At 35.3% G+C, this 22,382-nt stretch overlaps 2 protein-coding genes across 2 annotated transcripts; both read right to left on the bottom strand.

Moving 5' to 3' along the window:
* Positions 1-6,628: 6,628 nt before the first annotated feature.
* Positions 6,629-15,967, bottom strand: LOC142509732 (uncharacterized). Its single transcript, XM_075619583.1, has 8 exons — positions 15,490-15,967; positions 13,831-13,894; positions 8,669-8,728; positions 8,256-8,576; positions 7,967-8,179; positions 7,477-7,569; positions 7,236-7,343; positions 6,629-6,655 (listed from the first exon to the last, which is right to left on the bottom strand). Exons 3-8 carry the CDS (start codon positions 8,717-8,719, stop codon positions 6,629-6,631), a joined length of 813 nt encoding a protein of 270 aa, XP_075475698.1. The 5' UTR covers positions 8,720-8,728; positions 13,831-13,894; positions 15,490-15,967.
* On the bottom strand, positions 8,875-12,481 carry LOC142509716 (uncharacterized). Its single transcript, XM_075619582.1, has 5 exons — positions 10,800-12,481; positions 10,058-10,689; positions 9,675-9,956; positions 9,206-9,585; positions 8,875-9,098 (listed from the first exon to the last, which is right to left on the bottom strand). Exons 1-5 carry the CDS (start codon positions 12,432-12,434, stop codon positions 8,875-8,877), a joined length of 3,153 nt encoding a protein of 1,050 aa, XP_075475697.1. The 5' UTR covers positions 12,435-12,481.
* Positions 15,968-22,382: the final 6,415 nt, after the last annotated feature.

Genomic DNA, 22,382 nt, shown 5'->3' with positions numbered 1-22,382 from the left:
CTCTCCCGGTCTGATCCGTTTCGTCTATAATCATCTCAATTAATAAATAAATCATTTCAGATTAATCTCAGATTACAGTAATAAAATCTCGGGCCTTACATTTCTCCCCCTCTTAGATCTGAGTTCGTCCTCGAACTCGCAAGTAATCAATTCAGACATATCAGAAGGAATGTATACAGAGTTTAAATCAGAAACTCATCTCAATGAATCCATTATGAAATCTTAATCTCATGACAAATTCTGTCTTTCAAATAGTCTCTTTGATGCCCTGTCAACTTACTGTATTTTCAATAATAGAATAGTCTTCATTCTGAAATATCTTTCTTGTACGGATCTGTGATTCTAAATTGGAATAATAATTCAAGAGCATAATATCATAATACCCTTTGAAATAACTCTGACAGAATCAATCTCACAATACTGGCTATACAACATCCGTATATACCAATCGTCACCATCCGACGTCGGCATATTAAGTCTGTTCATTCGAAGCTGGTTTTCATTCTTTTCTGAATCAGCTTCATTTTCTTTATCAGATTTCTGCTTTTATCAAATTCAATCTCAGATATCACCGTAATATCATTCCCATTCAGAGGAAATCCGCAGTACTCACTGTACAATGTCTCATCTGTAGCTATTTCAATACTCGTTTGATAGCTATCATTATACAATAATTCATATAGTGATAATATGTCATGTCAACTAGTGCTAACATCCAGCACTACAGCTCCATAAATATTTTTTAATATTTGGATAGTACGCTCTGGCTATCTATCACTCAGTGGATAATATATGAATGAGTTCATGGTATGTTCTGCCACAATTACAAACTCAATCAAAATTCACAATCTGATATAATCTATTTCAACATTCTGGTCAATCTGACTATTTCTTTGACATCGATCTTTGTCATCTGGTCATGTGTGTACGTCATCTTGTACAACTACTAGATATAGATTGAACAATCTGTCAATCACAATCATATCATATCACCATCTGGAAAGTATTGTAGTGGTCTCATTACGAAATTCATCGAAATATACTCCCCATGTCTAGTAAAAAATATACCAATTCTGTAATAATTCTTCTGATTTCTATCTTTCTATCTTCATTTATTGGCGATTCAGACATTTCAGTACAAATTCTGCCAACATTTCAGTACAAATTCTGTCACAACTGATTTAATCTTTCTATGTCAAAACTATCTGTTCGAATATCATACATTCTCAGTCACCAAAATGAAAACTAAATCCACTATTGTGTGTTTCTGATATTATCTGTCATTTCAGATTCGAACTATTTGGTACAAACAAATCAGTTAATAATATAAATTAAAAAAATTATCTACCTGGTATTCGGTTCTGACTATCGATATCAAATTCTGTCGTGCAAATCTGACACATCTGACATCATACAATAATCATTCTCATACAGTAAAAATCACATATCTGTCACTCTGATCGATGCTCTGCTCTGATTATCGAAATTAAGTTCTGAACATTCTGGTTAAATCTCTGAACTGCCGAATTCTCGAATTCCGCTCTCATTCGGTTTGAATAATTGATTACATCTTCACGTTGCTCAGATCAACTGCTATATTATCTGCAAAGATGATATGCCCCCAAACCATACAATCTGTATCAAATACTTATCTAGAAGCTAACAATTCCCAAGCAGTTCAAAACATAATCGGATAAGATAATCTGCCAACTCAGACAAAAATAAATTTCTGACATTTCTGAAATTTCTGATCTTTCTGATATCGGTATCGTTCTCAGTCACTGATCACAATCTCAACTGTGTCAAAATCAATCGGTATATTAACTTCAGATATCGCTTATTCTGAATACAATCTGTTTCAAGCAAGATTCTTATCTGAATAATTTCTGTATACAATAATCACAGTTCTCAGAGTATTCAATACAATCTTCAGATGTTCGATTCAATCAATCAGATGCTGCAAATATATCAAAATATCATAGATACAAAGAGCATGAAATCATCAGAATACCTCTGAATACAAGATTTATCAATCTATAGACAGAACTGAATATTTCCAAGAGAAGCACTAAATCAGATGTAACTCTTGGTCAGTATTCTTCTACCGATATTTCAATTCATGCAGTGACATTCTGTACATTCAATATTATTCTGTACTGAATTCTAAAACACAAACAGTACCTGGTATCAATTCAATTCTAAAATCTATCTTCCTGATACAAAACAAATCTGGAATCTTATCTGGCAAACATCAGCCAACTCGTACATCACTGGCAAATCTGCCAACGCTAGGCTCGATTTCAGTACATCTACTGAATACATAAGGATACCATCTGCTCCTTTCTGTATCCATCGAGTCATAGACAATACAGATATCAAAGGAATTCTAGATCTAGAATCCTTATCGTGGAATTTCTACTCATCAGCCCTATCTGGTCTGAATCTTATATTTTTCTAGAAGGAATCTACAATAGTTCTGTACTTATTCTGCATATTAATATCAATAATGCGGTCAAATCAGAAACACAAGTACATTATCATCTAACTCGACCTCATTCTCATCTTACTGTAGTATACAATATTTCACAGAAATCTCTGATATCAATCTTTCATTCCCAAAAAGTAAGGGAATCAATACTACCGTACAAACAGACTCAACAAATACAGCATGTCTCAATGCAATTCAGTCAAAGATAATCGTAGGGAATGCATTAGTATATATCAATACCTATGCAATATAATCATAAAAGAACAGTACCTGCCACTATATCATCAGGTGTGTCCTGTGTCTGTCCCTCGGTCTTTTGCTCCCTAAAATCTTTGGGAACTTCTCTGAGGACAAACTCTAGCAAAGTGTCCCGGCTGTCTACAAATATGGCAACTACCAGTCACTCCCTGGCATTGCTCTGTGTGATGTCTCCCTCCGCAAGTTCTGCAATATACTCCAGTATAACTCGGGCTGAAACTACTGGAGCTAGACGAACCACTCAGTCCGCTCCCTAACTTCTTAAGCTGTTTCTTTCGAGCTTTCAGCAAATCTTGCTTTCCACTCGTACTGCCTTTATCAAGTCTAAGAGGGAGTTGCTGTGTCGGGAGTTGAATCACATCCGATCTTTCTCGTTGTCGAATCAGACTCACCTCAGCTCTTTTTGCGCTACTCAAAGTATCAGCAAAATGGTAAGGTCGCTGCATATTTATCAATGCAACTATCTCTGAATTCAATCCTTTGATGAACTGCTCAGCTACAGCTTCATCATTCCCCGCTATCTGAGGAACAAAACGCAGTAGAGTAGAGAATTTAGCAACATATTCTTCAATATTCAGTTGGCCTTGTTTCAAATTCTCAAACTCTGCTCTTTTGTCTTCTCGGTATGAAACTGAGAAAAATCTTTGATAGAATTCAGCTTTAAAGACTTCCCACGTGATCACAGTACCAAGTTGTTCTAATACTCCCTTGATTGTAATCCACCAACTCCTGGCGGCCTCTCGTAACTGGTTGGGCACCAATTTAATTCTCTGTTCATCTAAATAATCAAATAAATCAAACAATAGTTCTATGTCATCTAACCAATTCTGACACTCTTCAGACATCTCAGTACCCCTCAAAATCGGCGGTTGAAACGACTGAAATTTCTTCAACTGTACTTCCATCGGAGTTTCTGATATATTTATCTGTTCAACCGAAGTACTGCCCCGTTCTGGAATTCTTCTAGGAGATATATCTGATTACCAAAACCATTAATAACCCAAATACTACAAACCTGTTCCATTCTTTCTCGGATCATCTTACTGCTGATCATGAATCAGATCTGATTCATACTCAATAATACATAATACCAACTCAAATCGAATAATCAGGTAAACATGTATTTCAAAGCAGTAAATCATAGTATCGTGCTAGCATACATAATGTAAATCAACATTAAAATAAATCTCATGCTAGCAATCACATGCAAAGAAAGAAAACTCAATCTACCCCGCTCATTCTCTTCTATCTCAGTCTAAATGATCTATCGCTCTGATACCACCTGTTGTGGGGACCCGGACGCTAATCATCTTTAAGATTTAATTATCAATTAAGATAAACAGGGTCTAAAAATTTTTCTTTTTAAAATGTAATTGTGGAACGTAATGGAATTTAACTAATATATATATTAGTATAAAAGTACAATAATGTACAACACTTATTCAAACTAGTCTAAGGTTCAACTACTAAATTTCAAGTATTAAACCAAGTCTACAAAAAGTCCGGAATCACCACTCTAACTCATCTTCTCTCATCATCTTCTTGACCCCGATCCTGCCCCACCTGTTGTCATGCACACATACAAAACAAGACAACAGCCGGATACTCCGGTGAGAATAAATCCCAGTATAAAACATGGTAGACATGCATATACACAATATAAATCATAAAGCATATTATCATGCATAAAATCAATAACAATAGGTTTCATAGTCTATGAAACCAAATCAAAATAAGCATGCAGTAACAATGGGTTCCATAATCTCTGAAACCAAAATAAAATAAGCATGCAACTCAATTCAATTCATATCTTGAGTCAACTCAACTCTAACTCTAGGGATCCCGGTGTGAATAAGACGTCACTGTCTGTCACCTACCCTCCCAATCGGGGTGACTGTACGTCTTATTCCTAGACTTCGGCCCTGTCTGTATCGAATATCTACAATCGGAGTGACTCTGATCCGAAGCGTCGATACCACCGAACATCTAGTAATTTGGCGAATCTACCAAATGACTTTCCTATCTCAAATGCTTGAATATAAATCTATAAACAAAGCATAATCATATAAAAAGATAAACAACAATTCTAGTATGTGATTTTGTTGGGAAACTCAAATTGAATCTCATTTGAGTTGTGTCTTCCCCAAACAAAACATGAATTATACCTTTGTCTTCCCAGTCTGACGAAGACGAAGTCTTGTATCCCAATCTGTCCATACCCAGTCTGGCAATGACAATCACATAAATACAATATCAATGTATAATTCGATTCAAAACCTGTTCTGATCAATACTAAAATCAGTATATAATCAGATCCATTACTGAACAAGGTACAATCTAATTCTTATCAACGATATCATCGAAATCATTACTGAATCTGATCACTCTAAATCAGCTAATGTTTCGACGGCATAACAATATAGTTTCGATATCCCCGTCAATCTCAACATCACAGATATAATATCAGAATTCATATTCAGCATCAGTACAACTCATAATCTCAATATCTGTACACTTAAGATCAGTAACAACACAACTCTGATATCAAATCTCAATCAATAGCTTTCGAAATTCATAACAATTGTATAAACAGTCTATTCTTTAATCTGACTTCACTTATATAATGTCTACTGTAGCAGAAACACTATATCTGATTCATATTCAATTCTGACAATATCATAATTTCAAATCATGTCTAAACGTAACAAAATTTACGTCCAGTTGTCGCTGTCGACGAGAGGAGTACAGTACCGTGTCTGGATTTAAAAACAAACGGACGGATTTTGCGTAACACTCAAATTCTCACCCGAAAGGACTTGGAGCTTCTCGACTTCCTCCTCTTTCTTCTGAAGATTGGCTTGTTCATATATATATATATACCTACACGTCGCATATAGAGACCAAGTGTCAAACTTTCCTTCTGCATGACTCGCCCATATGCGTGCCTAAGCCCCGCGCATATGCGCGAGATTTATTATCTCAGCGCTTGTGTCTCAACCGCTCGCGCATATGCGCGCCCATTGTCGCGCATATGCGCGAGACCTACTGTCTCGTGCATCCACTTATTCGCCCAGATGAGCGCCTTCCGCCGCACATGTGCGCCGAACTCTCTGGACGTTCCGCGCATGTGCGCGCATTCAAGCCGCGCATGTGCGCGCATGGTTTTGTCTTCCTCGCGCATGTGCGCCCATACATGTCGCGCATGTGCGCGGGGAATCTTCTTGCACCTCATGTCAAATCTTCTTTCAGCTCTCCCGATCTGATCCGTTTCCTCTATAATCATCTCAATTAATAAATAAATCATTTCAGATTAATCTCAGATTGCAGTAATAAAATCTCGGGCCTTACACAAATTCTCAAACTCTGCTCTCTTGTCCTCTCGGTACGATCCTGAGAAGAATCTTCGATAAAATTCAGCTTTAAAGACTTCCCACGTAATCACCGTACCACGCTGTTCTATTACTCTTTTGGTTGTAATCCACCAACTCCTAGAGACCTCGTGTAACAGATTGGGCACCAGTTTAATTCTCCGTTCATTTGGATAATCAAGTGAATCAAACAGTATCTCTATAGCATCTAACCAATTCTCACACTCCACTGGCGTCTCATTACCCTTCAGAATCGGCGGTTGAAACGACTGAAATTTCTTCAACTTTGTTTCCATCAGATTTTCTGACACATCCATCTGATCAGTCGAAGTACTACCCAATTCTCAAATTGTTCTTGGAGGTATATCTGATTACCACAAGGGTTAGTATCACATGAGATACATCAATCTTAGTCCCTTTCTGAGCAGCTTACCTTCTGATCAAGAATTGGTTCTGATTCATTTTCAAATCAAACACATTACCAAATCAACTCAGATATTCAGGTAACATGTATTTAGAAGTAGTAAAACATAATATCATGCTAGCATACACAATGTAAGTCAACATTATAATAAATCACATGCTAGTAATCAAAAGCAGGAAAGAAAACTCAATCTACATCGCTCATTCTCCTCTATCTCAATCTAAGGAACTTACAGTTCTAGAACCTACTGTTCTGAAACCTAATGCTCTGATACCACGTGTTGTGGGGATCCGGACGCTAATTCATTCCTTAATCGTCTTTAAGAATAATTCAAACAATTATAATAAACAGGGTCTAAATTTTTTTTTAAAATACAAAGCGGAAACGTAATGTAATTCAATTCAAATTACATATTAAACATAAACATACAAATCTTGTATTGTCTACAAGAATTCAAGTAGGTTCAACTATATGACAGTGCTGATCCTAAGTTGCCTCAGAGCCCGGATCTCCACGCTATCTAGTCCAGCCTCGTTCTTTTCCTGACCCTGATCCTATCTCACCTGTTGCCATGCACACATACAAACAAGACAACAGCCGAATAACTCTGGTGAGAATTACATTCTCAGTATAAATCATGTATACATGCAATCATAAAAAAAATATAAACGCATATAACAGATATTTCTAACACTACAGGAAAAGTGGGTTTCCGCGGCGTGCAATATGCGCCGCGGAAAGGTATCCGCGGCGTGCATGGCACGCTGTAAAGTTGAATTGGTGTATCAGCAGAACTTGTTTTCTCCTTGAGTAAGAAGCATATAGAAATATATGAAAAATTCATTAGGAACATAATTCAAAAAAAGTATCATTACAATTAAAAATAAAAACACTTAGAGAAGAACTTTTCATAAGGTTTTTCAAATAATAACAATTACCATGATGTGAGCCAAACGGGCATAACCTCTCCTGCTCATTGTGTGGTTGTGTATTTGCTTTCCTCTCATCGCCTTAAATTTTTCACTCTTTTCCTGAAAATAAAAAACATATAACATATTCATATATAATTGATTAGTCATATGATTGCTAAAAATTAAAGAATTGATCCAATGCATTATTGTCACATATTGGGTATAAATGAAAAATGAAAAATTAAGATGATACAGAAAAAATAAGTGCGACAGTTGAGAAAAATAACTATAAAGGATTAAAGGTTAACTTTTACACCAGTCAACCAATTAATCTAGTGGTGTTATGTGTTAGAATATTTTAAGTTTCACCAAGAATCTCAAGTGATGCAGTAAGAAGAACATTATCTATTGTGTGATTCGTTACTTCTTGGAATTATTAAATTTAAGCCCGAAAACCATAACAATTATATGCATGTATCAAACAGTCAAAAATCCATAAGAATGAATTGATACTTACTTGAAATGGTGATGATCGTGTCTTCTTTACAAACAAGTCCCATTGGTTTTCATCCAAAAATTCGGGCTTCAAAAGACAAAGATCTCGTCCAGCCACTCGACCATCATCAACTTCTCGTATACTTATTTGGAGTTTGGACTTTCTATCACGCCACAATTTACCTAACTTTTGAAAGATTGAATGTTTCTCCCACTCCTCAACTTTATAGTTTAACTACACATTAAGAAGCATAAAAATATTTTTACATTTTGTAATAAAATAGGAATAAAAAAACAGTGATAAGTATTACCTGAAGACAACACCACATCTTATTCTTCATTTCCTCGTCTAAGTCTTTCCATCGATCTAATGTGTATGTCACAAATTCTTTTACCATGCAACCTAGAAAAGTGGCGTACTTGACCGAATTATCTCCAACTGCCTGTCCAAACTCATTACGTTCCAGATCTTTGGGCTGTTGTTGGCCACTACCCAAAATAAACTTTGATGGACCTCGTCCTTTTTTCTTATTAGTTTTGGCGTCATCAACTAGGTCTTTATCACGCAAATATTCTGATGAATTAGGTGGAGTGTTGGAGTCCACTCTCGATAGCTTATTTGCTATATTTTCCTACAAAATAGCACAAAGAGATATTATCATATAAAATTGAGACATCATTAAAATTAAAATAAACCAAAATCTACAAAATAATAAAATATCACCTGAACTTCACCTATAGATACCTTGCTGCGTTTTTGGCCCAATCTGCTCATTTTTTAATGCTGTATATGAAGAGATAGTCAAACATGTAATATAACATGATAATTCGCTGAAAATAAAAAGAAAACAGACAAATATATTGCAACAGTAAATAAAGTGTAATGGAACCTTTTAAATTAACTACAAACTCTACAACCGAAAATTTCAATCACGGATCAGTCACGTCAATTCCCTCACACTCATTTCTCGCATACGGTTCTTTCTCAATGATGTTAATCTCAAGTGTGGACACATCAAGAGGTGTGAATGATGTATAGGCTTCCTCTTCAAGCAAATTCATGTTATGCATACCCTGAGGCGGCGCTTTCAGCAACACATACCAGTTTGATTCGTCATTGTCTCTAGGATAGAATACTTGTTTTGCTTGTGATGCTAAAATGAAAGGATCGCCTTCAAAAGTTCTTAGACATTGGTGTAAGTTGATCAGTGTAAAACCATCTTCCATTTTGATTCCAGTTTCATGATTTGCCCAATCACACCAAAAACAGGAACTTTGAAAGAATAGTAGTCTAGTAAAACAATATCTCGTATAACTCCATAGTATAATACTCTTCCAACGGTATGTGAATAATCATTCGCACTAGACTGACAAACAGTATCTGCTTCAATCGAAACACCACTATCTTGTGTCGACCTTTCAACATCAATTGTGTGGAATCGATATCCATTTATAATATAACCCATATAAGAGACGACATGTTTTCTTGGACCATGTGCTAGCCATTGAACTATGTCTGATGAGTTATCAAAAACATGTTTTGATAACCATTGAGCAAATGTTTCCATATGTCTCTTCTGTAACAATGTTTCATTAATTAAGAAACGACGATTTGTTTGTTTCAGCTCCTCAATGTGCATCCTATTTAAAATCATTAAAGGGTCATTATTAGAATATATGAATTATGTAATACACAAAGGCTAATATAATATGTAATTAACTATACTCACTGTAAGTAAGGCTCAACTTCAGCAGTATTGAACAACACATATTGATGTGCAGCTTGCAACACATGGTCTTCTAAAATTTTTTCTTTTCCTTGAGAAATTGGGCGACCTTCCACTAATCCATTGTCCAAATCCTGATTCCGATTAGAACGGATACCAATACCAGCCGCTTTTTTTATATAGGCACTACAAAACCGCATTCGTTCTTCTGCAAGGTAACACTCAGCTATGCAACCCTCTGGCCTTGCTCGGTTCTTCACATACTCTTTAAGTGTTTTCATAAATCTAAAGAAAAAAACAAATTTCACATGAAACTAGTGTTTTTAGCAAATTTAAATTATTTGTATAACATAATATTGGTCTAAAAATAAATTAATATCTATTACCTTTCAAATGGATACATCCAACGGAATTGGACAGGCCCACACAAGCGAGCCTCTCTTGCTAAATGAATTGTCAAATGAACCGAGATAGTGAAGAAAGCGGGTGGAAAGTACCTTTCCAACATGCATAGAGTTTCAGCAATATTCTCCTCGAGTTGTTCTAAACGGTTCCTGTCTAACACTCTTTGACATAATTCATTGTAAAATGCACACAATAGAAATAGAGCACTACGTGGACCTTTAGGTAAAAGACTTCTCAATGCTATTGATAGCAGTTGTTGCATTAGAACATGGCAATCATGAGATTTCAGCCCAATAAGTTTATGCTCTTCTAAAGAAACACAGTTACCAATATTTGAACTATAGCCATCGGGTAACTTTATTTTCTTCAATCTAGAGCAAAATACATTCATCTCTTTTTTAGACAATGTGTAAGGTGCAGCAGGCAAGTGATACATATTTTCCCCTTTCTCTTGAGGATGTAATTCTTTTCTAATGTTTAAGTGCATCAAATCTTTGCGAGCATTCACACCATCTTTGGATTTTTTCTTCACGTTTAACAATGTGCCTATGATATTTTCGCAGACATTCTTTTCAACATGCATCACATCTAAGTTATGACGTAGCAGCAGTCCCTGCACATAACAATTAACACATTTCATAGTATTAGTTCATGATTCATAAAAATTTATGAACAAAAAAACAAATTTATAAAACTTGACGAATATAGTGCGAAATAACTCACACTCCAGTATGGCAAACTGAAAAAAATTGACTTCTTCTTCCACATTTGATCTGATTTTTGTACATTTTTTGAACTATCATGCGTCTTTCTCTTTCTCTTTACATTATTGATATTCTGACTCTTTTTTTTTTTCCCCCAGTCATTTTCAATGACTTTTACCGCATTGAGAATTTCTAAACCAGTCAAAGCCCTCGGTTTTCCTTTTCTCTCTTTTTTTCCATTAAACCACTTCTTTTTCTCACGAAATGGATGATCAGGAGCAAGAAATCTACGATGGCCTAAGTATGAAAATTTTCTACTGTACTTAAGCCACATAGAACAAACGTCTTCACCACATATTGGGCAACCGAATTTTCCTTTTGTGACATATCCAGCTAGGTTTCCATAAGCTGGAAAATCATTGATTGTCCACATCAAGATAGCCTTCATATTGAACATTGACTTGCTAAATGCATCAAATGCCTCCACACCTATGTCCCACAACTCCTTCAAATCTTCCACAAGAGGTTCCAAGTACACATCTATATCATTTCCTGGTTGCTTTGGACCTGGTATTAGTAAAGTTAACATAAGATTTTCTTTCGACATGCACTTCAATGGAGGAAGATTGTAATTGACCAAGATAACCGGCCAACAACTATATCTAGAACTAAGGTCACCAAAAGGGTTGAATCCATCTGTTGCAAGACCAAGACGAAGATTTCTAGGATCTGATGCAAAAGCAGGCCACTTGTGATTTATTGTATCCCAAGCTACTAAATCAACTGGATGACGCATCATATGATCTTGACTTTTGTGGTTAGAGTGCCAAATCAAATCTTCGGCCATTTCTTCTGATTTAAACATCCTTTTAAATCTTGGTATCACAGGAAAATACCTTAGCACCTTTTCAGGAACTTCTTTACGAACTTTTAAGGTAACTTTGTCCACCTTCCATCTTGAGGAATCACACTTTGGACATGAGTCTAATTCTTTGAGCTCCTTTCTAAATAGACAACAATCGTTTGGGCAAGCATGAATCTTCTCATATCCTAAATCAAATGGTTTCAACAACTTTTTCATCGAGTAAACACTTTGTGGAAGTGTGGTTTTTTCTGGAAGCATGTCACTTAAGATCTTAAGGAGCTCATTGAAACTACTGTCAGTGTGACCATTGGTAGACTTGTAATTGTATAATGTGACAGATGCTGACAACTTTGAATAAGTCGTACATCCAGGGAAGAGAGGAGTTTCTGCATCTTCTAATAAATCAGTAAACTCATAATCTCTTGCGTCAGACCTAGTGTGTCCAACCTCTTCATCTGAGACAAATGCATCCCTATATAAGTGAAATGCCTCTCTACTTTCATCATCCGCTTCTTGAACTCCTCCTAAACTACCTTCACCTTCAAAGTGTGAGGTATCAGTTTCACCATGGAAGAACCAAATCGTGTAAGAAGGATCGAACCCCTTGAATATTAAGTGCTCATACACTTTGTCAAATGTCATATACTTCTTATTTTTACAACGTATGCAAGGACATAATATTACGTCACGTGTTTTGGCGTAGTCCTTGGCTTGTGCAAGAAATTTTTGAACCCCTTCTTCATACTCGGGTAGAAGTCTTGAAGGCAAATGAATCCATTCTTTATCCATTTCGTAAATGAACCGAACCTTAACATTCAAATTAATATATGACGTCAAATAATTTTCATTACTTCATAAATAAAATGAGAAAATGAGAAAATTAATTGGCCCATAGGTTGTGGAAACAGGGGATGGGAAGTGCATGCTTTTATGATTAGGAAATCTATTTTTTTCAACCAACTAAAGTTTCACTTTGTCAATTTTTTTTTTAAAAAAAATTAAGGCATCAACAGAGATGAACCACATGAAACAAGCATATATAAATCTCTTTTTCAAAAAGGCATTCATTCATAGTCCAAGATAACATTTTCCCATGCATGAAGGGTGTCGATTTTTTCGACTTTTAAGGAGGTTCTTTTTATTTAGTGCAATACAATAGAGCTCTTTTCAATGTAAAGAAAGAAGGATCACATATTTATCTTTCTTTTTGAAGTGGAAGATGTAAAGCAAATATCTTTAGACCATGCTTTACTTTTTGGCCCTCTCTTTAGAACTATTCCATATTCTAATAAAGCTCAAATATACACTAATATGCTGTGAATTGGGCCCAATTTTTCATGGATTTGTCAATTTCGATCAATTATAAAAACATTAAAAGGTTTTGCAAACGATCTCCGAGCTGGACACGAGATTAATAACTTAGTTCCTTTTGGTATCGGAACTTACATCATCAAGACTAAACAATAATTTAACGGTAAAATATAGAGAAAAATGTGAAAAGATAACGTGAAAGATGTGTAACAAGTTTCTTGTTTTATACTGCCTTTTGAAACCAAACAAAATTTATCCAAGGGAATATTCAGAATCTTGGCATCAATTATGCCACCAAAGACATTACTAGCTGCTTTGAAATAAATTTTGAATAATTTGGTTGAATTTGATATATGTTTATTAATTCATAAGAAGCAAAGAACCCTCTAGGATTTCTAAAAGAACTTAATGCAAAAATGTCCAAATCCAAATCATATACAGGTACACAACTCCATCTCAGAAACCAAACATAAAAGTTTTTGAAATTTTCTATTTATGAAAAAGTTTAACATTTAGAACTATAAAGTAATCTGAGTTGGGTGCTTATTGTGACCTTTCCAACCTCCAACCACTACGAGTCGACAAATTCTAGCCTTTAATTAAAATTTTAGGACACAATTAGGTTTCCATGAAAATGTGACATCTACATTTGCAATTCAACTTATATATTTTAATTAAAGATAGGCCCCATAAAGTTGACTTTCTTTTATCTGAAAAAAAAGGGTTTAATGCACGCCGTTAATGTCGTGCCGCAAAAAACCATTTTTCTTGTAGTGATTTTTTCTCTTTTACTATTATAAATTTCATTTACACCACAAAAGTTAATTAAATAATCATAAATCAGCGAAAAGTAAGCAATAAATAAGAATGGAACCTGTGTTTCTGGGAGAGCAGCTTGTTCCCGTTGATCTTATGCGCTGCCACGAGTTGAACTAGAACTATAATGCAAGCAAACAATGTCTTTTTAACTATTGCAATAGTTAAAATAGCTTACAATATCAAACAATTGCAATATCTTTAAACACAAATTAAAGCTGGTAACAAACAATAACGGAAAGAGCATTCAATCCCACCGGTAGAAGTAAAAGAAAGAAATCTTCGCATATAGCATATAAAACCTCCGAACAACCTGCCAGCAAGATTTTTCTTGTTGTCCATTTCAATTTTTTGTCGAACCTATGATACAGCAAATTCGGTAGAAAAATGCCAACGGAATTTAAACATACAGCTCCAAGCATAATTCTCAACAATCATCAGGAAAGTTCATCCACAGATATACATGGATATAAAAGTAAGAGAAAAGAAGTCATGTCAGATTCTGCGGCTACTGATCAAAGGCTTTGTTGCTTGGTACACTACTAAGCCCATGGTGATGGAACCAACAAAGGCAGAATGTTTGCTCCTTATCTCAAGCATAAAGGACAATCTTAAAGTATTTATCTATACAATATATATATATATATATATATATATATGTGTGTGTGTGTGTGTGTGTGTGTGTGTGTGTGTCCAAATTTTCAACAAATATCGAAGCATACATATGGTATCTACGTTTATATTGAATATAAACACAAATGATGAATTAAAACTTAAACATAAAATTTTACTTAAAATGTTATGTATTTTATAAAATGATAAATCATAAAAGACGAACAGATCTGCGTGAGTAGGCACAATTCCTAATTTGATCCAAGCTTGGAAGCTGGATCCAAATCTGGTTTTTGAACTTAATGCAAATACACCCTTAGATTGAGTTTGGATTATAGGTCTCAAATTTGAGTAACGGATTTGAGCTGGATTTTGACAGAAACCATACTGAGGTAGATTTGAATCCATCATAATACAAGTAATAATTTCATTCAAACACACATGCGAAATACCAGTCACACACTTCACTTGCACACAGAAAAATTGATCAAGATCCAAGCCAAACAATAATACAGCAGATTAACTGAGGAAATCTTCCGAAAAAACACGGCAAAGAAAAATTAGAATGTCATCTCCAAAAGAAAAGGAGTCCAATGTACAAGTAATAATAATCATCAATGCACTAACGCATAGGTATTTTCTGATCTGGTTGATGAACATGCAGTATACTTTCGTCCCTCTTGAGTTATTGGGATGGATTAGGTGAAAATATTTAACAAACTACAGCCAGCTCAACATTTAATGGGGGCAATATGCATTAGAAAACTTGTATTCTCTCGAGAATTGAAAGCACACTTGCTGAAATTAGAGCCATTCTACTGAACTATGATCACAATCTACAACTAAAGGGATTACAGTGCAAAATATTTTTTTAAGGAGTATAAAAAAAATTGCCATGGGCAATGGCTTCTAGCATTACTAACTAACAGAACTTAAACCTAAAAACTAATCCACTTAGCATGTTCAACCATGTTTCAACATAAAACTGAAGGATCTATGATTTTCGACCACATCTAAAAAGAAAATCTTCTAAACCAAAAACAACAATCTTGCACACAAGGATTCAAGAGAAAAACAAATATTTTCTGGGAAACGGCTAAAGAACCTGAGAGAAAGCGAGATTCTGAGCGAAATTGATATGATAAATTGTGAAAAAAAAAACAGAAACGCCACACAGCTAAATGATTGTAAGAAGCAAAGTGCTTGGAAAGGCGTAACCAGAGCATACACATGAACATGGAGGGTCGCGGCGAGTGGCTCGCGGTTGCAGCTTTTGCGGCGTCTGATGGGATAGCAGATGGAGCAGCGACGGAGGTTGGATGGGTCCTGTAAACAGAAGGCAAAGAGGCTGGCAGTAGGCGCACGGTGAGACGGCGGTGGTAGAAGGAGCCGACGATGACTAAAGCTAGGAAGAGGTGCGATGAAAAATTACGAATTTGGGGAAAATGAGAAGAAGATTGGAGGGTTTTGATCGGGGAAAAAAAGAAAGGCGCGATATTTGGGGATTTGGCGCCTCAATTGTAAAGTATTAATTTTATTCCCAATATTAACAGCATGCATTGTGCGTCGTAAATATAATTTTTAACAGCTTACTAAATGCACGCCGTTGAAACAAATTACTTTAACGGCATACTTTCCGGTACGTCGTTGATAAATATATTTACAGCGTTTTTGTTCTGCATGCCGTGGTTTGTGTAAGGTGCAACGACATTAACAGCGTGCATTTAAAGCACGCCGTTAAAAATTATATTAACGGCGTGCTTTTAATGCACGCCGTTAATGTCGTGCCGCAAAAAACCAGTTTTCTTGTAGTGTAACATGTATCCAAATCAGAATATAAATCCATATGAAGAATAAATCATATTCTAAACATGTACCATCATCAGGAACTTAATTCATCATGTACCATATTCAGTAACATAATCCACATAACTCAATATAAACTGTCAATTAGACTCATGACTCCACATTTTAGACTAGACTCAATCCTAGTCTAGGGATCCCGGTTCCAGATGTTAGCATTCCATATCGATCACCAGTAATAGAAGAAATACCGATTCTATCCACATCGATATGGTATCGATCACCAGTAATAGAAGAAGCTCGGATTCTATCCACATCGGTATAGTATCGATCACCAGTAATAGAAGGAACTCTGATTCTATCCACATAGATATGATATCGACCATCAGTAATAGAAGAAGTTATGATTCTATTTACATCGATATGGTACCGATCACCAGTAATAGAAGAAGCTACAATTCTATCCACATCGATAGCCAAACATCCGGTGACAGACTTTGGCACTATCGCCAATACACTATCTTGTGACATCGTGCAATGTGCCCGTGGCGATCCCGCCACTATCAGGCACTTCTGTCACAAGATTACTCGTCTAATACCTGCTATCTATAAATCAAGAGAACAAGTACATCAATCAAATCAATGCAATAAGGTAAAGTATGTGATTTAGGGAAACTCGAGCCAAACCTCACTCGAGTTGTGCAATCCCAACTCAACATTAATTTATATCTTTATCTTCTCGGTCCGACGAAGATGAAGTCCCGAATTCAACTCTGTCCATAACCAATCTGATAATGACAATCGAATAGATACAATATCAGTACATAACTCAGTTCAAAACCTGTTCTGATCAATACTCAAATCAAAACATAATCGGATCAATGACAATCGACATATGATACCACAATACCATCTAAATGAATACCGAATCTGATCAATATCAATCAACTGATGTTTCGACGGCATAATAATACAATCTCGATAACCCCGTCAATTTCAACATCACAGATATAATACCAGAACTCATAATTAATATCGGTAGAAATCAGAATCTCAACGATGATATAAATCTGATATCGATTCTCAATCAAATCGACTCCAAAATTCATAACAATTACATAAACAGTCTGTTCTTCATTCTGACTTCAAATATACGATGTCTACTGTATCAGAAACACAATATATGATTCCTATTCAATTCTGACAATATCATAATTTAAAATCGTATCTAAACGTAACAAAACTTACGTCCAGTTGTAGCCTGCGTTGATAGGAACACAGTACTGAAGTCGGATTACTATTCAGATGGGCGGATTGCTCGTAACTTAAATCTTCTATGAAGCTTCCCTCAGCTTTTCCTCTCTCAATTCTGAGGAACGAATTGCTTGTATATACATATATATATACACGTTGCACCTAAAAAGACAAGTGGCTTGTTCTTGTTCTGCATTTCGCGCGCATATGCGCGCACAAGGTCGCGCATATGCGCCGGTAGTTCGAACCAGCATCTTTTGTCTGCTCGCGCATATGCACTGATCAATTCCGCGCATATGCGCCGAACATTCTGCCCATCACGCGCATGTGCGCCATCTACGTCGCGCATATGCGCCGAACTCTCTGGAGTTCTCCCTCGGCTCCTCGCATGGCTCGCGCATATGCGCGCACACTTTCCGCGCATATGCGCGAGACCTTCTAGTCACGCACCACCAGCACTTCACAATACAAAATCCAATTCCAACATGTCCCATCTAAATCACATCAAGTAATCAATAAATCATTTCAGATTAATCTCAGATTACCGTAATTAAAATCTCGGGCCTTACAGCTACTCATTATTCAAAGTGTAAAACTTTGAATATGAATTTAACATGCTAATTATATTTAAATGAAGAAATAAAGGGAAAACAAAGAGAGAAATATTATGAACTCAAAGGTTTGTTCATAAAATGAGGGATATCTCAATATATTACAATGCACCCCTATTTATAGCCAAATTTGGGGAGACAACCACCAATAAAATAATATTTTTTACATATAAGTCTTCATTGGTGTTCCAAAAAATTTATATTTTAATACACATCACTTTTGAAAATCTTCCCATCCGAATTTTCTTCTCCACATAAAAACAAACATGTAGATATCTGATTTATTTGAATTGTGGTATTTTTTTTAACAATTTGACCAAGTAATTTGAGAGATATGGTCAAAATACTAGAGCATGGTAAAACTGCCACTTCTTTGGTAACTTTAATTGTTGCATAATTTGATCCTATTTGTGAGAAGATTTTTATCTCATGCTTGCCACCAATATTGTAGATATTAACATCAACTTTCTACAGGTCCAAGAATCATCTTAATCCCATTTGCAACGTCAAGTTTATTTTTGTTTTATCGAACCTGTAAAAAATAGTAAAAACTTATAATTACACAACAACTTATATTTTATAGAATTTATTATAAAACGTATAATATTTAAACATTTAATAAAACAAAAACTAGATATTTATATTATAAAAAATTTAATTAATATACAATTTTTTATCTTTATCACACTCCCCAACCAGCTTATTGCTAGTCTCTAGCAATTTAAGCGTTAATAGCAACACAAAACATATTGATTAATTTAAATAGAAATGTAATCAGAACTATCCAAGTGTTTAAATTAAATTTGAAAACTGTCAAAGTTATATCAAGATCATTATAATTATAATTTATGAAATAATCTGAACTGATCAATTCAAAGCTTATTTTCAGGTAGTTAAATGTATATGGCCTTCAGAAATTCATAGTAAGAGTCTCAACTTCATATTCTCACAGGTTAATAAGTGTTTCAATTTATGAGAATGATTTCTCTCATGGAGTTGGAATACAGATAAATGCTCAGGAAAATGGTTTACAGAATGCAGACAAACAAACGGGCCAAACTAATTAAAAGATAGGAAATCCATTGATTTAAAATCCAGTTGTTTTATTATATATTTTTTTCCTGATTTTTTTACATCATGGAATCAGACTAAGTTTATGCTTCTTGACCACATATTTATTTAATTTGTACAATGTATTTCTCTCTTTTTTTCTTTTTTTTATTTGTATTTTTATGAGGGATAAATGGGTCGCATCATGTAAATTAAAAATTACATAGATCTTCAACAACTTTTTTTTTTCTTCAGGAAATAGCAATTTTTTTTCAAAATAAGAACACAAGATCTAAACAATAGATAGCCTCTCTGATGATCGATAAAGGCTTGCAAACTGTTTTCTCAATCCTCTCCACTCACTCATAAAATATGTGTGAGTTTAAAAATTTTAGGCACTCTTATCAGGTATATATTGGGCCATATACTTTAATAAGTGATTTTATCACAATGGTTAATCATTCAAAAAGATTTCATAAATCATATTTTTATAGTGATCAAAATATTAAAATTGACTTTTATTTTTTTTTCAAATAAAAATTTAAACATCCTTAGATGGATTATTACAATTTCTAATCTAAACCTTTCAAACATGTAATGTATGATATTTTTGCAAAAATTACTAAGATACAAACAATAAACATTTTTTAATTTTAAAATAATTTTTTTTAAATTTTTTTTAAAAAATTTTTAAGTTTGTTCTGAAAGAGGATCGGTTTTATGGTGTTCAAATGCGCAACGGAAGTTCAAAATTGTTTTCAAGGCATGAAAACCGAGCACCTCTACTAATATGTGTAGCAAATACGAAAAACACAAAATATGTCATACATAGAGTGTTTAGAAATGTACCTATCAATCACAAGGATTGATTATGGCTCCAACTAAGTTGTAAACAACTTAGCTCTTGATGGTAGACAATCTACAAGCTTCACCTTGCTTTTGGACTCCTTTCTTCAAAATTAGGTCCACCACTAACAAGGTAGATCCACTCTAATTTTGCACTAGAAAAATTAGAGCATTTTTCTTTGAGAAGTGTTTTCTTTCCTCAACAATTGAAGAAGAAAAATTGGGAGAATTTTGCTCAAAATTTCGTCCAACATGAGGGGAGGAGAGAAGGGAGAAGACTTTTCTTGGTTGTGGAAAAAGTTAAAGCAAAAAGGTGCATGTGCATGCCATGCAATTAACTAAAAAGTTGTCTCCAACCCTTCACCTTCTAAGCATGCATTTTACTTGGGCTTGTAATAATTATAAGGCCCATGGACTTTTATTTAAATGTCTCAAATACATTTGAGACCATTTAACATTTACTTGATTTTACTCAAGCCCACTAGTTTAATAATTATTTCTAATTGAGCTCTACAAGGCCCAATGTTGTTTAATTAATCCAACACTTGAATTAATTTAACTATTTAAACTCTACTAGGTCCACTAGTGTTTAATTAATTGAACACTTGAATTAATTTAATTTAGTCCATAATAATGTATATGAAAATCACAATTTTCAAATATATTACTCGTTTGGCCAACTTTTAATTTAGGAACACTTCCTCAAATTAAAAGTTACATTCTCCTTATAGAAGTTATACTTCTATTTTTATTTACGCTTATAAACTCCTTTATAAGTCGTTCAACACATTGAACTATTTTAACTTCTCAACGTGATCTAGAAAGTTAGCACTTGTGTGACCCTCAATGGTTCATTGATACAACTAGCCGTGGGTTCACATCTCCATGCGATTCGGACTAAACATGTCCTTATACGAGCATACCCCAATTGCTCCATTCTTACTTATCAACTTCTTGATAACAAGAAACGTCAGAACTCAAGTCTGATAGTACCCAACCAATCATGTTAAACGCCTAGCAGCATCGCTTACATGATTCCCTAGGTATCAAATGATAGTGCCTGCAAGAACCATTCAATTATGGTTAGCATACGGTACGGTCCATTCAACTCATATATCCCGACCGATTCGACAACCATTGGTATATCGAGAGTTGTCAATGAATCGATACTATGTGTCATGTCGTAGTTGCATCGATGGTGTAATCTATGAAACCCATTTCATAATTACCACCATACTCTGATCAGAGATTTCATACTACATACACATAGGATATCCATATCCGAAGGTAAGCGGTGAATCTCCGACTACAATGCATCGACTCCTATACGTTTCGACAGATCGCCCAACCTTGCCACCTTATGACCCCTTGAGAGTCGGTAAACAAGTCAAAGTGTGGTGCTAGCACATAGAGTCTCAATGTTGTCCCGGGTCATAAGGACTAATGGTGTACAACCATAAACTAGGACGTTTCCATTCGATAAGTGAGAACCACTTGAAAGTCCTTTATGGAGGGTTGTTCAGTGCACTCTACAAGGAGCACCTATCTGCATGCTCGGACATCACAATGTCCCCTACCAATGAAACATGGTACTCACATCGCAGAAACTAGTCTCGAACTTGAGCGGCCTATATCCTTCTTAGTGGCGGCTGAATCGACTAGGAACTGTTTAGAATATACAGTATTCCAAATATGAGTTTCATGATACTCATCATATGAGCATCTCATATTCTTTCTACTATTTGTATATTCAAGGACTTTATCTATGCAACTAGCATGGGTATACAGATAAAGAAGTGCCAAAACAATAATTTCAAATATTATTAAAATAAAGATTGTTCATACATAGAGTTTAAACATGAACCCTCGGCCGACACTTGGCTCGACGGGCACCTACTCTAACAATCTCCAACTTGCACTAGAGCCAACTACCCATATGCTTCAAACTCATCGATTCGCGATGCTTCTCGAATAATGGTCTAGGTAAAGGCTTAGTTAGTGGATCAGCAACATTATCTGCAGAGGCGACTTTGTCAATCGAGACATCTCCTCTGTCCACAATCTCTCGGAGGATGTGGTACTTTCTCAATACATGTTTGGACTTCTGATGAGACCTTGGCTCCTTTGCTTGAGCTATAGCTCCCGTGTTGTCACACAACACCGGGACAGGAGCAACTCCATAAGAACGACGTCCAACTCTTGGACGAAATTCCTTATCCAAACAACCTTCTTTGCTGCATCTGATGCAGTAATGTATTCGGCCTCAGTGGTGGAATCCGCAGTACTATCTTGCAAGGAACTATTCCAAGAGACAGCAACACCATTGAGCATGAATATGAACCTAGAGGTTGACTTCAAGTCATCGATATCGCTTTGGAAGTTAGAGTCGGTATAGCCTTCCAATTTCAGTTCCCCACCCCCATAGACCAAGAAC

This window comes from Primulina tabacum, chromosome 1, assembly GCF_025594145.1.
Source record: "Primulina tabacum isolate GXHZ01 chromosome 1, ASM2559414v2, whole genome shotgun sequence".
NCBI classification, from domain to species: Eukaryota; Viridiplantae; Streptophyta; class Magnoliopsida; order Lamiales; family Gesneriaceae; genus Primulina; species Primulina tabacum.
The sequence above is the reverse complement of the archived record's forward strand: the minus strand, read 5'-3'. Positions and strand labels throughout refer to the sequence as shown.